This window comes from Tribolium castaneum, chromosome 10 (genome assembly GCF_031307605.1).
Source record: "Tribolium castaneum strain GA2 chromosome 10, icTriCast1.1, whole genome shotgun sequence".
Classification (NCBI taxonomy): Eukaryota; Metazoa; Arthropoda; class Insecta; order Coleoptera; family Tenebrionidae; genus Tribolium; species Tribolium castaneum.
In genome coordinates this window covers 6,335,112-6,350,673 of record NC_087403.1, presented here as the reverse complement: position 1 = coordinate 6,350,673, position 15,562 = coordinate 6,335,112, and the positions used below count along the sequence as shown (strand labels likewise).

General features: G+C 36.1%; 2 protein-coding genes across 5 annotated transcripts; one reads left to right on the top strand and one right to left on the bottom strand.

The window, feature by feature from the left end:
• Positions 1 to 728: 728 nt before the first annotated feature.
• On the bottom strand, positions 729 to 6,974 carry AP-2alpha (Adaptor Protein complex 2, alpha subunit). The gene is made up of 12 exons (XM_064359241.1): positions 6,815 to 6,974; positions 6,565 to 6,665; positions 6,304 to 6,515; positions 5,831 to 6,256; positions 5,674 to 5,782; positions 3,696 to 3,849; positions 3,287 to 3,643; positions 3,107 to 3,239; positions 2,405 to 3,060; positions 1,939 to 2,352; positions 1,686 to 1,893; positions 729 to 1,632 (listed from the first exon to the last, which is right to left on the bottom strand). The coding sequence occupies exons 2-12, from the start codon at positions 6,626 to 6,628 to the stop codon at positions 1,555 to 1,557; spliced, it is 2,811 nt and encodes a 936-aa protein (XP_064215311.1). The 5' UTR covers positions 6,629 to 6,665; positions 6,815 to 6,974; the 3' UTR covers positions 729 to 1,554.
• A 793-nt stretch (positions 6,975 to 7,767) lies between these two features.
• Positions 7,768 to 14,935, top strand: Med (Medea). 4 transcript variants are annotated; one of them, XM_008201172.3, is made up of 7 exons: positions 7,769 to 8,006; positions 9,744 to 9,997; positions 10,061 to 10,421; positions 10,541 to 10,663; positions 12,511 to 13,160; positions 13,206 to 13,344; positions 13,592 to 14,935. In XM_008201172.3, exons 1-7 carry the CDS (start codon positions 7,955 to 7,957, stop codon positions 13,801 to 13,803), a joined length of 1,791 nt encoding a protein of 596 aa, XP_008199394.1. In that variant the 5' UTR covers positions 7,769 to 7,954; the 3' UTR covers positions 13,804 to 14,935. The 4 variants fall into 4 exon arrangements, with proteins under 4 accessions (XP_971429.2, XP_008199394.1, XP_064215312.1 ...); XM_064359242.1 differs by lacking the exon at positions 7,769 to 8,006 and adding an exon at positions 9,374 to 9,569 and having other exon boundaries at positions 9,653 to 9,997; XM_008201173.3 differs by lacking the exon at positions 7,769 to 8,006 and adding an exon at positions 9,375 to 9,569.
• Positions 14,936 to 15,562: the final 627 nt, after the last annotated feature.

The window sequence follows — 15,562 nt, the reverse complement described above, 5'->3', positions numbered from 1 at the left end:
AATAACCGTTCCACAACATAGCGTAATTGTTAAGTCTGTAGCAGTTTTTTGAATTAAAAAAAAATCAATTCAAGCCCTCCACTAAGAGGTTCTTGATTTTTGTTACTCTCGAGTTAGTGTTCCGTGCGAATTATTATTCATTGCTGAAAGATAAGCTAGTGATCTTGCACAACTTAATTTGATGTATTTTATAATTCTGAGTTCGTAAACTATTATTATACCCGCCACTGAACCGGTAGTTCGCCGTCATTCAGGTAAAAAAATTTATTATGCACTTACCGTTTTGGTTTTTTCTTTGCATAAAAGTAGTTTCCTCCAGTTGAATTTACGTTACGAGCGAAAAAATCGCTCATTATGTTATCGAACGCATTTTATGGGCAACAGATAGACCGGAACAGTCACTTATAAAATTGTCCTTGTTTGCAAAAAGCCGCATTACAATAAATTGGTCCAACCTTCGACCATTTAAAAATTCAGGATGTTACGACACTTCCATTATCAAGTGCAATCAATGGATTGGTGCAAGTGAACCCGTAATGGTGACTTCATGTTTTACTTACCTTGGGTTGAAATGAGAAGGAAGCGCTTTTGTTTAAATTTTTTAACCGCTGATGTCCGAATGATGGGCATGAAGTCATGCGTAAAATAGTGGTATAAGAACTGAGGTAAAGACGTTACCTAAATATCAGTTCGGATGGAAAAATTAGTCGGGTTAGTAATGAAAAATGTTGACGGTGATTTTTTGTAATTGAAGCATCAATACAACAGAAACACAAAAATGTTAAATAATCGCATATAATGTTACAACAACTTTAGCTTTGAATTCATATATTACACAATATTATTTTTACATAAAGTATCATGCACTTTGTAGATGATATAAAAAATAGGAATACAAAAATGGAATTGCAAAGAGTTTGTATTACTAAATCAATATTTTACTTATTTATACAATCAACATATACAAATAATAATTCAAGGCATACTACACAACGTAATCAGTTATTGTAATAAATGGTAAAAAATATATCTGAGGACAGTAGAAAGTCAACTGTTTCAATAAACTCCTCATCTGAAGAACGATTCATTACCAACTCGTCGACCATCCTCTGGTATGATATAACAATATAACACAAGTTACACGTCTCTAATGATATAGTTTTATTTCATATTGAATTTTTAATATACATTCAAGAAGATCGTTTGACCCACCTTAGTTTTTGGTTTAATTCGAGTGCAGCAGATCTGTCTCAACAAAAAACGTTTATTGTACATTTAATTTTCCGCAATGGACCCTTTTCTTCCGAATAGAGGTCTAATGTTATGAATTCAGCAAAAAATTCATATCTCTATAAATTAACTGTCAACAAGCAACACTAACGTCACACACTTACATATTGTCTCAAAGAACATCCTCTTTCTAATATTTTACTGTAAGCGAATCTCAAACGAAAAAAGAGCGCATGTCTGTGCAAATTTCAATATATTAATTTTTAAACAATAAGGTAAGTCTACTATGGAATGCACTCTTACTTACACAATTTTCTAAATTAATTAAAATTGATCCGCTAGAAGATCACAAATTTCTATCGAGACGCTTTCTTTACTAGAGCGCACCGTCAGTCTGTACATCTGCCAAAAAAAAGAAAACAGTTACGAAATTCAAAGCCGCGGGAACCACTTACTTGTGCACTCTTGTTCGGCTCTAAACGAAGAAGACATCCGACTTGCTGCGACCGCATGTGGATAATCCCAGCACAGACGAAATTATCCGGATTTGGATCAATCCCGTCCAGGAGTTGCATCCCGAATCCCATTATTTTTGTTCGCGCGGCTTGCAAGTCCATCTGCTGTGTCGCCCTAAATATCTTCTGAGATCTTTGCTGGTTCGTACTGCAACAAACAATCAGACCCTGCTCACTGCGTCCCGGAAATTACCTTCCGAGGTTTTTCCACCTTGCGAAGAAGGATTCGCCGTTCATTTCAGTCGGTTCAAAGAACTTGTTAATCGTCAATGGAAGTTTGATCGTTATTTTCTGGGGCACGTTGAGATACAGGAAACTGAGCACTATGCTGGGGGCGCCCGTGTAGTCATCGACACACTCCGCGTTGATCATCTGTTGGATTTGAGCACCAGCTTCCAGGACCGGCTCAACAGGCTTCATCTGAATGGTGAGCTTGGAAGCCTGATCGTCGGGCCAAGACAAGGTCGGGACGAAATTTTGCAACGGAACGTTAGTCTTATTTCCGTAAAACAAGCCAAGTCGGCCCAAATTCTGGCGGAACTCGCTTTTAACGCCTATCTGGATCAAGTCACTTTCGAATAAAACGCCGTTGTTTTTACACACGAACCTGAAAGAACACGATTCAAATAATTACCACCGGGTGCAAACAACGTTTTTACTTCTTGGGGTTGTACATGTTGACCGGTTGAGTGGCACTGTTCGAGTTGTTCGCCTGTTTGCCCCCGTAGATGTCCCCAAGGACGTCCAGGAGCACCCCGGTGTTTCCGGAGTTGGGCTGCGCTGTTGGCGGAGTCGACAGACCCAACAAATCGCCAGAGACAGCACTGCTGTTATTTACATCGTTGTTGTGGTTGGTCACAGGTGTGGGACTTTTGTTCTCCTTAATTTCATTTTCTGGGACCCGTCCTGGTTTTTTCTTCTTCAAAACAGCAAGAATCGAGCTCTCTCGTTCGGGGAACGCCGGCATTTCCTCCAATACTGTGGCCAAAACGTCCGAACTTGCAATAATACTCAATTGCAAATATTCCGAAGCTCGTTGTTGCAATTCGGCGTCAGCCGACCTCAGGTTGCTGTGCTGTTTGAAAACTTCCTGTACTTGAGTCCGTATTTCGGGGAACAAATTGATGAATTTGATGTAAGTCGAGAGTAACAAAGCTCGAGTCATCGGCGAACATAAGTGGTATTTTGAGTGGAGAAGTTGGAATTGAACTGAGGGTGAGGATCTCTGATCCCCGGCGATTAAATTGCCAAACTCTCCCAGGATGTAACCCCCGACTTTGACCATGTTCTCGTGACAGGCGGGTGCTTGCAAAGCCTTCAAAAAAATTGTTAGCTGAATTATGGACTCAAATGAGACCTACTTCAAAGACAGTTTTAGCGGCGTAACCTTGCACTTCATCTCGGTTGATAACGATTTGGATCACTCGATACCACACCTCTTCCGACACATAATCGCCAGCGATTCTTATCAAATTTAAAATAACATCAACATACCTGACAAAAAACGTAAAAAAGTGTTACGAAAATCAGGCTTGGTTTACCAAGTGTAATCCGTGGCGTATTTCTCGGCCAAAATCGCAACTTTTAGGACCATTTCTTCCCTAATTGAGTAATCAGCCGTTTCCAAATAATTCAACATTTCTTGGACGATTTCCTCAGCATTGCTCTTATCACACATAGCGTACAACAAATCAACGGCTTGTTGCCTCACTGAAACATCTTTTTCCATCTTCATCGACAAGATAACAACTTCCTGATGTTTCTTAACAGCCTCGTGGGAAAATTCAGACGTTGCTAAATGACACATCGACTCCAAAGCCAAATAACGTAAATTTGTTTCTCTATTACTCAAAAATTGGCCCAACTGGTTACAAGCACGCACCAACAAATTCGCTTCGCTGTATACATAACAAAATGAGACTTTTCAAATTTCAAAATAAATAAATATACCTGTCATTGTGAATAATTAAACTAATGGCCTCGAACAGTACGGCATTTTTAGCATTTGAGTGTTGCACTTTCTTCGATTTTGGAGGCTCCTGCGCTTTATTCAATATCGTTTCTAGGCATTCGTTCAAGCGGCCGCGCACCCCCGGGTCTTCAGCTAAGAATTCATAAAACTTTGGAGCAAGTGTAACAAAAAAAAGTGAAAAAATGAATCAAGTTTCAACCACGGTCCCTTAACAATTGTTAAGAAGAAAATTATGACAAACGCCAAACCATATACATTTAGTTTTAGCAGTGTTTTTATTTTATTTCTTCCCTTTAAGTACTGAATTTTTTTTACATAAAAATTGTTGACTTAGACGTTTTTCTTTTCAAAATTGCAATTAAAGTCATCTAATCCATTAAATTGTCTATAAATCTAAAAAAAAACAGATATTCCGTCGAAAATTAAGTTTAAGATTTGTGAAGCGTCCTTCTTAACTAAACGATTCCAAAAACTATTATATCATACCTCATTTTACAAAATCGGTTGGCTAGAGTAAGTGTTTCTTAATGGGTGGTTCGCCAAAAAAAAGTAGTGTAATGGCGAAATTTTAAAACGCTAACGTAAAAAATTACAAAATATCATCGTCAACGTGGGCTACAAATTGTTTGTGTACTGTTTTAGTCCCGATTTTTTTTTTTAATTAGTTACGTTTTCAATCTGAAGATTCATCAAAATTTGCATTATTATCGAACACCTGAAGACGATATCACCGTTGTGTGTTTATAAAAACAGAACCCAATGTTTAATAATAGGAACAGGCATAGAACTGTACAATATTATGGGCAAAAATAAGTTTTTCGTACGCTTCTACTGAAAAAAGTTAAAGTCAAAGTCAAACAATAAATAGATATTATGAAGATTGGCTATCAATTTTCAACAATTTTTTCGAACTGTTAAGGGCTTCAAATTGATGCAAGTTCTAAATTATTTTCCAGCCTTACTTCAAAAATAAAATAGGCACTTTTTTCTACTCCTTCATAAAGTGCAATGCAATCAGTCACCTTCATTTAATTTAATTACTTTCTATTTCACATGATTATTTTCCATCTTCGTTACTTTCTTGTTAAAAATTGGAAATTGCAGTGTTTAGTAAGCCCTTTTTGTCTCCACATTTACATCAAAAGCTGTTATGGATACCAAATTAGTCTATGTTGTTGTGCTTTCGTTTCTAGATTTTCAAATAGGATTTTTTTACAAACACTTAATGGCATTTTGTCAAAATAAATCAACACTGAAACTGACTTCCTTTACTAAAATTACTACAAATAATTTGGCTATGGTGACAACGTTAAACTATTTAACACGCCTGATTAAAAAACATCCCCTACATAATATTTACTAATAAAAATACTAAATTCTTAGTTGTTTTTTTTTAATTTATTCATGCAACATTAATATTTAAAATATGCAATAAGACAAACAAATAAAATAAAGAAATATATTATATATTCTATAAATTTATAAAGGGTTCGCAAGGTGAAAAGGTGGGAACTTAAAAACTAGCAACAAATTATTCTAGACTTTTGAATAAGTTAATAATTTCTGAAATTTATTAAGTTGTAACATAAATCCAATTTCCAAAAGTTACTCTTGATTTTTTTGTTTTGAAGAAAGTAGAAAAAGTTATTTCCCCCCTTTACACACGTTTCAGTTCGGGTTCAAATAACTTTGAACAGTGTCTTTGATGTAAAAATGTTTCATTTAACTCATTTGCATTTGAAAAAATCACATAGAATTTTTTCGAGTGTTTGGTCTGCGGCTAAAACTTGATATACGTAGTACTATAATCCGGCGTCAATTGTGACCTAATTTAGTTTGGCAGGTTATCAAACGAAATCAACTGCGATTTTGCATGACCTTTCAACTTGTTATTTGAGTAAAATTATCATGCAATTTAAATTTGAGTGATTGATTTTTTTCCTATGTCGCACCTACCTGGCGGGGTATAATTTTGCAAGAGACGTAGCAGTTTGACGGAGAGCCAGGGCGCTGGTACGAAATAATATGTGTAGTCTTGTAAATCGGTGTAACTTGCCGTCACGATCTGTATTTTTTTGTAAAATATTTGCAGTTATCTCAATAAACAACTTACTCTACTTAGGCGCGAAACGGCGAGGGAAACGCAGCCTTTGTACTCCTCAGGGTTCTTCTTAACTAATGCGTCTATGAGACTTGTCGCGGCTGTCACAACCCCCATGTGTTGGTCATTGAGGAGGTGTATGATGCGTGAAGTCCACTCCCCTCCGGGGATGATTTCCTGCGACGTTCTGAACAAACGCAGAAGACAGAGAGCTGCACTTTGCTTAACTACATCCATGGTGTCGCCCGAGACGAGAAGTTTTGGTATTTCGTTACCAAAGGCTTCGGCCATTTCCCTGCTGCCGATGTTGGCAATACATTGCAATGCCAAGTTCACGTGAATTGGGTTTCTCGAAGCCAAGTCATTTTTAATACTTTGAATTATGAGTTTGATCAGCTCACTATTAGTGTTGACTAGCACTGAAATAAATAAATATCCCTACAAAAAATACAGTCAAATGCAGAAGCGTCCTCCGATCGACTCACTATTTGCTTTTCGGAGTATTTGTTGGATGATAGGAGATTTACAGCTTCCATATGCCCGAAGTCAATGTCATGCCCGAGTAAGAATATGAAGAGCAGCTTGCACACGTACTTCTTCTTCTGGTACCCATCCAGAGTCTTGTCCCCCTTGAACTTGCTCCGTATATTCGCGAGCTCCTTGTTAATGCGCTTGATCTCGGCTTCTTTGCTTTTACCTGGCAACAGAGTTTGAGTCACGGGCACCGGAACGGGCAAAATTCTTACAATTTCTTATATCGGAAATAAATACGGCCAAGCCACGCATGCCATCTCCTCGCACTGCCGGCATGTTGGCTGAAATCGCTTCGTTCCTCCAAAATCCTCCTCTGAAAAACGACCCCGGTCAGAAACAACCCACTTCACCCCTATTAAAAATCAAAAAACTGCGAAAGGTCACCAGTGACCCTCCCCCTATACTATTGCGGTTTTTGACAGATATCGGCTACATGTACGGGAAAAGAAACGACTCACTCACAACTTTTCTTTAAATATCCGATTTCCACAATTATTTATCTACACAAACAAGCGATAAATACGGTCAATTGTCAACAAAATATCTTTTTACACACCAATCTTTGCCACTCCACATATACATGGGCAAATTGACAGGACGAGTTTGCGGCTAGAGGACGCCCCGAACGCTGCCTATCAAAATTATCCAAAAAGGAAATCACCAAGACAAGTTTAATCAATTTTTGCGCAAATTGATATCACTTGCGTTTTTCTATCCATTTAACAATTTTCGACTCAGGCGGTAGTTTTATGAAACAATAAATAGTAAAAATTAAAAAAATTTAATGCGTGGTGTATCGCTGTAATTGATTTAAAAACACATCAATTAGCAAGAACAATAGATTATATGCAGCGTGGGCCAAAATACGATATTTGTTTGCCACAACTGCGCCAATAATAATCAAAAAATAGGCGTTTTTTTGTATCGTATCAACTTAATTGTGTGTATTTTTGGTTGCATAACACTCAAAAGAATGCAATTTTTAATTATTCATTTATCATTTATCAACTAATCTTTCAATAACAATTCTGCGTATTAAGCCAGTGCTAAAAACCAAATTAAAAACTCGTAATTTTTATCTCTGGGGAACGTAATACGCACGATATGAAACAGGATGCAATGCAGCAGCCTATCAAATACCGTTGCATTATGCTTGACCGGAGAGCAAAAAAGGAGAATCATTAATTACAACTGTAATAGTTTCAATGACCCATAGTTGTGCAACCGAAACTATTGTTACAATAAATTAAAAAACATTCTTAATACATTTTGGCCCCTTTTTTGATTCATTTCAGGGTCAATCAATAGTATTAAAATTGCATTTTTTCTCGTTTCCTATGATTTGCTTGGTATTTGTAGTCCGGTTCGCAATTTTGCGTATGCGCATTTAGGTTTCTCTTGCATGTGGTATTAGAGTTGCCGTTTTAGCACTTAGCATCAGTTGTCTCATTCTGTTGCAGACGAGAAAAGAAATAAGAAACTGAGCTAGTGACGTAATGAGTAATGTAATAATAATGTAAACTGAAAGCAAGTGTTAAACGCGGGCCAAAAATTAAGCGCCAGTTTGTTGAAGTTAGTTTTTGCGGAAGCAAGTGTTAAATAATGGTGGGGCTTTCCACGGGACACATATTCTCCACAAGTTCGTCGAAAGAAGGTATTTTGATTTAGTGCACTTGAAAACATATATTTTTTATCACCAAAAGTATTTTTTTTTCATAGCGGACCAGCCATAATTTTGGAGAAAATATGCTTTTACAACATAAGTTAAAACTGTCAATAACATATTTTACCTAATACCAAATAAGCAGTAGAAAAACAATAGAAATATAATCATTAATTAAATAATGTAAAAAAAATTGTTCCCGCTTGCAATTAGATATGTCCCGCCCTCTGTAATTCAGGGGTATTACTAAATGTGGGATACTGTGCAATTTTATTATGTATTATTGATTTTTATTAATTTTATTAAATTATAACAATTAAGACAAGTCGGAAATGTATTAAATTAACGCAAAATACGTTCAACGAGTGCACGTCTGTTTTTTTTGAAAAAAAATTCCCACTTATTTGGCTAAAAAAACCAAAAATGGTATTCTCAAGAGAGACGCCAAATTTAAGTGTTAAAAAAATAAATACTTTAACCGATATTATATTATTTGTATGTGTTATGCCAAATATGAAAGCAAAATAAACACCAAAGCGTTACCACTGAAGATATTATTGCATGACCATTTAATTACAGGTTTCTGTAAATCCATATTGAATGTAAACAATATAATATACGTTAAACGGATGTTTTCGCTTATCTTCTGTTCAGTTTTTAGAGCACGCGCGAGGGAGTACTTAAAAGTATGCCTCGTTCTTTGTGTAAATAAAGAGAAAAGTGTTGCGCTGTTATCATGTTATCAATGATGAAAACCAGGGGTGGATCCAAAAATATTTTTTTTTGGGGGGAGGGGGGTGGTGCTAAGCTAAACTTCAGCTGTCGGTATGTTAAAATATTTAAATTAATTTTTACAAAGTTTAAGCCGAAATATTTTTTTATTTATTTTTATTTATGTATTATTTATTTATTTATTTTAGTTAATAAATAAAATACTGTACTCCAGCTCTATAGCTTAGTTATTAGTAAAGGTAAACTACGACGCATTTCAAGAAAAAATTTTTAATTAATTCCTAAAGAATATGACGTAATTTATTATTATTATTATTATTATTATTATTATTATTATTATTATTATTATTATTAATTTATTAATAAATGTTTATCAAAAAGGTTTCTAATGTTATTATTTAAAAAGCATTTTTTATCAAGTTTTTATATTATTTAAAAAAAATAAAATTGAAGTGTGGGAGACATTTTATTAATTGTAAAAAATGTAACTATATTTCAACAATTTTTACATTTTTTATTTGTTGTTTAGCTGAAATTAGTGGAATTTATGTTTTTTTCAATCCAAATTTGAGGTGGTTGGTTATGCAACTCGCGCTATTGACTCGCAGTGAAATGTTCCGACGAACACGTTTTCTGTCAAACCATTTGACATTAGTTCTCGTCCACTTCTGTCGGACGTCAATGGTTTTCTTCAGCGGCGGTTTTCAACAACAAATTAAGATCTATGCAATTATTTTTTACAAAAGTTAGATTTCTTCCACTTATTTGTATCGAAAAGTCTACTCTGCACGAACATTTCCGGGGTTTTTATGCGTCCCCAAGGTAGGCTTCTAGTGTCAACCATAATCATCTATTTTTGTTTTTGTTATTGTTTATTTACAAAATCGGTAACAGCACGCTTTCAGCAATCACTGTCTTATCACTTGCATCGTTTCGTCCACTTCCCGAGATGCGAGACTGTTGACAATTTTGTATTTATGGTGGTCATTTTTGTAGTTGGAGATATGTCAGGGTTAGCCACAACAGCACCCTCATCGGCTGACGCTTGCCTGAGCATTGTGCACAGTCTCATGTGCCACAGACAAGGGGGAGAAAGCGAAGGCTTCGCCAAACGTGCTATAGAGTCCCTGGTGAAAAAGCTAAAAGAGAAAAGGGATGAACTAGACTCGCTTATCACTGCTATAACCACCAGTGGGGCACATCCGAGCAAGTGCGTCACGATCCAGAGGACTCTCGACGGCCGCCTGCAGGTACACACAAGCTTTCCTTGCAATTCTCTCAAGCGTTGTTGCTACAGTTTCTGTGTTGTTTAGGTTGCCGGACGCAAGGGCTTTCCGCACGTTATCTACGCTCGAATCTGGCGATGGCCCGACCTCCACAAAAACGAACTCAAACACGTGAAATATTGTCAGTTTGCGTTTGATTTAAAATGTGACTCAGTATGTGTGAATCCGTACCATTACGAACGGGTAGTGTCCCCCGGCATTGACCTCTCTGGACTTACGTTGCAATCTGGAACCGCTCGATTAGTGAAAGATGAGTACACCGCTGGACCGGTCCCTGGAGGCAGTATGGACGTAGACAGCGAAATCGGCATTGAAGTCTCCCAGACCATCCAACACCAGCCCCCACAGCAGAATTTCGCCCTGAGCGGACTTCAGGCACCTTCCACAAGTAAGCTGCGTGTTCTCACTCACTAGTCTATTGTATTCTCTGATTCGAAGACTTTTTATTTTAAGAACCCACTTTTCGTATTTTTAGTTATGCATGTTATGTTTTCGTTGTTGTGGTAGGTGAACAGGGAATGTATAATTCACCAAACAGACCAGTTATGGGACATCCCGTACCTAAAATTGAAGGGGGAGTTGACGCATGTTCCAGATCTAGTTGGTTACCGCACATGCATATACCTCATCGTAAGATTCTTTTTGTTTTATTTTGCATTTTCTCAAAGCACTGTTGTGTTACTCGTATTGTAGGTTTAGTCTAGTTCGTACAAAAAAACGCCCGTCTCAGTGTTACTACTATTGCATCGTTTTAAATATTTTTCTTACACCTTAACTTCAAATTTCCACTTAGTAAATGCTTTTCCGGTGACTTCATTTTATCGATTGTACTCAATGTTAGTGTTCAGTTAATTGCTACGTGAAGATAAAGTAGTGAGTTCTTCCAACAAACACACAAGATTTGGTGTTTATACCGGGTGTTCCAGCAACTTGGTAAAGATGATTTAAAATTACCGAATAATTGTTTTGTTTTCAAAATGCCAACACTAAATTATTTCAAAATGTACCTTCAGTTTAACTTTATAAGTTAAGTAGAAACGAAAATCGTGAACAAAATAAATAATTTGATCCCTCATTATATTATGAATTATTAAATTATAAAATACAGCAAGCGTTCTTTTATTAAAAACGATAGAAGTGTACATAATTTATTATTTGTCGACGTTTTTAAATCCCGAACGACTGTTAATATTCTAAACTCAAAAAAACTTTTAAAGGTAATAGATCACCTGGAATTATTATCAGTTAGCGGGGTGTTCGACAATTTTCGAAACATTATCTCACTTGGGCTAGATTACAAATTTAAATATAAAAAATATTTGATTTCATTTTTGACGTTTAGTTTTTATTATTGGTGATGTTGAGCTAAACTTTTATTGATCGATTTTTCTTAGTTCTGTTACAAAAACGGAGTTTTCCAAAAAAATACTACAAAAATAATATTTTCACTTGGAGTAAACTAGCGAGTTGGTTTTTAGTACTTATTATTCTTTTCTGAGAACAACCAGTAATGTACTCTGGGCAGGGTCCACACTCAGTCTGTAGCTGTACCTGTGTTCACACTTCGGTTACAAAGGTCGTAAATTGTAAAAGATCGCGTGGCTAATATTTTAATCTCTTAAATTTGTGAAAGTTTTCTTTGAAAGAAGTCAATAATCTTATTGTTCCCTGAACTGTGCCTGATAGGTACTTAGAAATTAGAAACCAGGATTCAGGTATAAGGAAGTTCCATTTTATCAGTGTCTGGAAACAACAGAATACAATGTAGGTCTAATTTCATAGCTTAAGATGTTTCGTTACAACAGTCAGAAAATTTACAAATTGATACCAAATATACAGTACACATCAAAAGTCTGGAATAAAATTAAAATTTTTTTGGAGGACCATTTTGTAACCTATTATTTTATAAATATAAAAATTGTATAAAATAAATAAACTGTTTCATAATACATTATTTTGTCTGATTACTGTTGATATTTCTCTAAAATTTTTATACACGGTAGTGAAGTTACATTAAAAACTGAAAAAAAAAACAATTGCTGCATCGATACTTCTATTTATATGGAGTTGATGAAATCAAACAAATTTATTTTCTGATAAAACTAAAATTTTGAAAACAATTATTTTTCGGATTTAAGAGATTTATTAGATATGTACGCACATTCACAATCACTTACGGGGAAAAAAAATATAGATTGATTTTATGTAATATTTTGTTTCTTAACAAATATTTATTTTGGTGACAATGCTTTCATTTTCGTGACAGCTTATAATTATTTACTACAAGACACAAAAATTAGAATTAAATGAACAGGAAAGTTTCGGCGACGCTTTGAACGAAAAAAAAAAATTCTTTAAAGGTAGTAATAATATTTATTGTGTGAGTGAGTTTGAAGTAGTATTTTTTAGAGACGCGTGTTTTATTTAAATTTTGTGCAAATTACTGTTATTCATCTTCTAATTGTAACCGATATTAGGTGGGAGTAACCCTCCCGTGTCGCCCCATTTGCAACAAAACGGGTTCAACAACTCCACCCATACGACAACTGCTGTTGTTAACAACAACGGTGGTACCATAAGCGGCAGCCAACCCGCGGCTACGGCTACCATGGGCCAATCGTTCACTGGGGCTGGTGGTACTTGGACAGGATCTAATACGTTAACCTACACCCAATCAATGCAGCCCCCTGATAACCGCACCCATCACACAGCTTACTGGAACACAAACCAATGCAACGACGTAAACATCGCTGGTCTGTTGTCCACCCAGCCAGCCCCCGAGTACTGGTGTTCCGTCGCCTACTTCGAGCTGGACACTCAAGTGGGTGAAACGTTCAAAGTACCCTCAAGCTGCCCGAATGTGACAATTGACGGCTACGTCGACCCCTCTGGAGGCAACCGGTTTTGCCTTGGTGCGTTGAGTAATGTGCACAGGACGGACCAAAGCGAGAGAGCGAGACTGCACATTGGCAAGGGGGTTCAGTTAGATTTAAGGGGCGAAGGCGACGTTTGGTTGCGCTGCTTAAGTGACCATTCCGTTTTCGTCCAGAGTTATTATCTGGATAGGGAGGCTGGACGACAACCCGGCGATGCCGTACACAAAATTTACCCGTCAGCCTACATAAAGGTATTGTTTCACGTCGGAAAATCGGGGTTTTAATTGCCGTTGCAGGTCTTTGATCTAAGGCAGTGTCACAACCAGATGACAACTCAGGCAGCCACAGCACAGGCAGCGGCGGCGGCACAGGCGGCGGCGGTGGCGGGGCACATCCCTGGACCGCACTCAGTCGGCGGGATAGCGCCAGCCATAAGTAATTATTTATTTCATTTTTTTACAATACTTATTTTTATGTAAAATTTTCTACTGAACTCACATTCATTGGTCTTTTGTTGTCTGCCTGTCTGTTTCATATTTTCCGGGACAAATTTGAAACGGTTTCTGTTGTCCAAATGAATTGAAATTTTGCATACTTACGTAATCTGCATGACAATGCAATCGAATGTAGTTAATCACCCCCTGAGAGGGTTAAAGAGGTTAAAAGGGATGTTATCTTTTAGGTTTGTCGGCAGCCACGGGAATAGGGGTTGACGATTTGCGAAGACTGTGCATCCTGCGCCTCAGTTTTGTGAAAGGTTGGGGCCCGGATTATCCTCGACAGTCCATTAAAGAAACGCCTTGTTGGGTTGAAATCCACCTGCACCGCGCTCTGCAACTGCTGGACGAAGTGCTTCATACTATGCCGATTGATGGACCCCGTGGGATAGAGTAATTGTGTGAATATTTTGATCCCCTTTTGGTAGTTCGGTGGGCAAACAACGATTGTTGTCAATTCCGAATTTTATGTTTGGCACGATTTGACGGCGGCAAGTTTGACAAAATATTTTGTAAGTGAGTAGTTTATAAGTTTGTAAATTACGCTTATATAATACTTAATTTAATAAGTTTGTAGTGATAATCACTTATTTTCTACATGAATATATATTTTGTAAATATATTGCAAACAATTGCCTTACAGTCGGACAGAACTTTTCATATATTTTCATAAAATTACCTTTTTTCAATTGGTTTGTGCCATTTTATTTTGTAGAAGATGGATGCCAAATTTGAAGTAGTAATCGCACACGAAATGATAAGGGTAAATATGTACATTAGGCTGTGAAAAACTGAGTAGTGTGTAAGTTTTTTTCGTTTTTGTTGCTTGATATTAGTGTGGTACTGAATGTCTTATTTAAGGAACCTCTTTTTGTATTTTTCTTGTCACAAGTACCTAACAAACTGCAATTTTTTCATTTGCTGTGTAAATGTAGATAGGTATAATATAGATATTGTCTGACACAATGTATGCTACTTTTTTGAGAATTACGCCATTATGACATGTAATTGACATTTTATTTGCATAATATTGTATTTAAAACTTGTGGAGTAAATGCTTCATCATTCCACAAAAGATCTCACATAACAAGAAACAACATGCTGTTACCAAAATTTTTACTACATTCGTGATTAAGTTTTTTACAGTTCAAGTAGGTAGTAACGATGTGCTGAGATCACAGAAATCATGCGTTTGATTGCTTATTTTTGTTTATTTATAAGCAGTTCACTTGACATTTAAAATAGCACAGGATCCAATCATTTATTTATGGTTTTATGTAAATACCTAAAATGTAAAAATAATTCTTGTAAATATACAAAATTATTATAAGTGTTTATGAAAACATGTATTGAGTATTATAAATTTTTAACCTTTCACTATATTTTATTTGGAAATTGTTGATATATACATATTTTAATACATTTTTTTGACTGCATAATGAAATGTACATTTATGTTTAAGTGTTGTATTTACAAGAACGTATAAATTACAAGTCAAATAATTTTAAAATAATAAAATATTACATATAGAGCTATTTTTATTTTACCCTTTAACAATTGCCTATTACTCTCCTTGGCCGACCTAAAGTGTTCGCCATCAAATTGTCAGTCGCGGCATCAATAAAAAAATTAATAAATAATAAATAATAATTTGACAAAATTGTGTTTTTTGTTGAACTTAACAAAACGCCTATAGAAAAGAATAATATTTTGGTGACCCAATTTACTTATATATGGTTTGGCACCACGTAACACAATCTCGCAAAAGATTGAGTTTTCAAATTGTGGCTGAGGTCCGACAATCTTTTAATGTAATGTTGGTTGACTCAAAAATTTTTTCAGGCTCATTATTACTCTTGGACGAGCCTGTATAGTTTGTAATGTTGATTTATTTAAAAAGTTTGTGTTAAAATATCTGCAAAAGACGGTCAGTCCCTGGGGCCTGGTGGCCTAGTGGTATAAGCGCTACTTTCGACGGGGGAGGTCGGGTGTTCGAACCCGGATCAGGTGTAAAAAATTTTCTATGAAAAAAAGTATAGAAAAGGTAAGTAAACAACATGTAAACAAAAATAAGAGATTGAGAGAACACATAGACGTATAAACGAAAAGCGGTGCATAAAACTGACAGAAATAAGAAAATAATGCGGCAAAAGGTA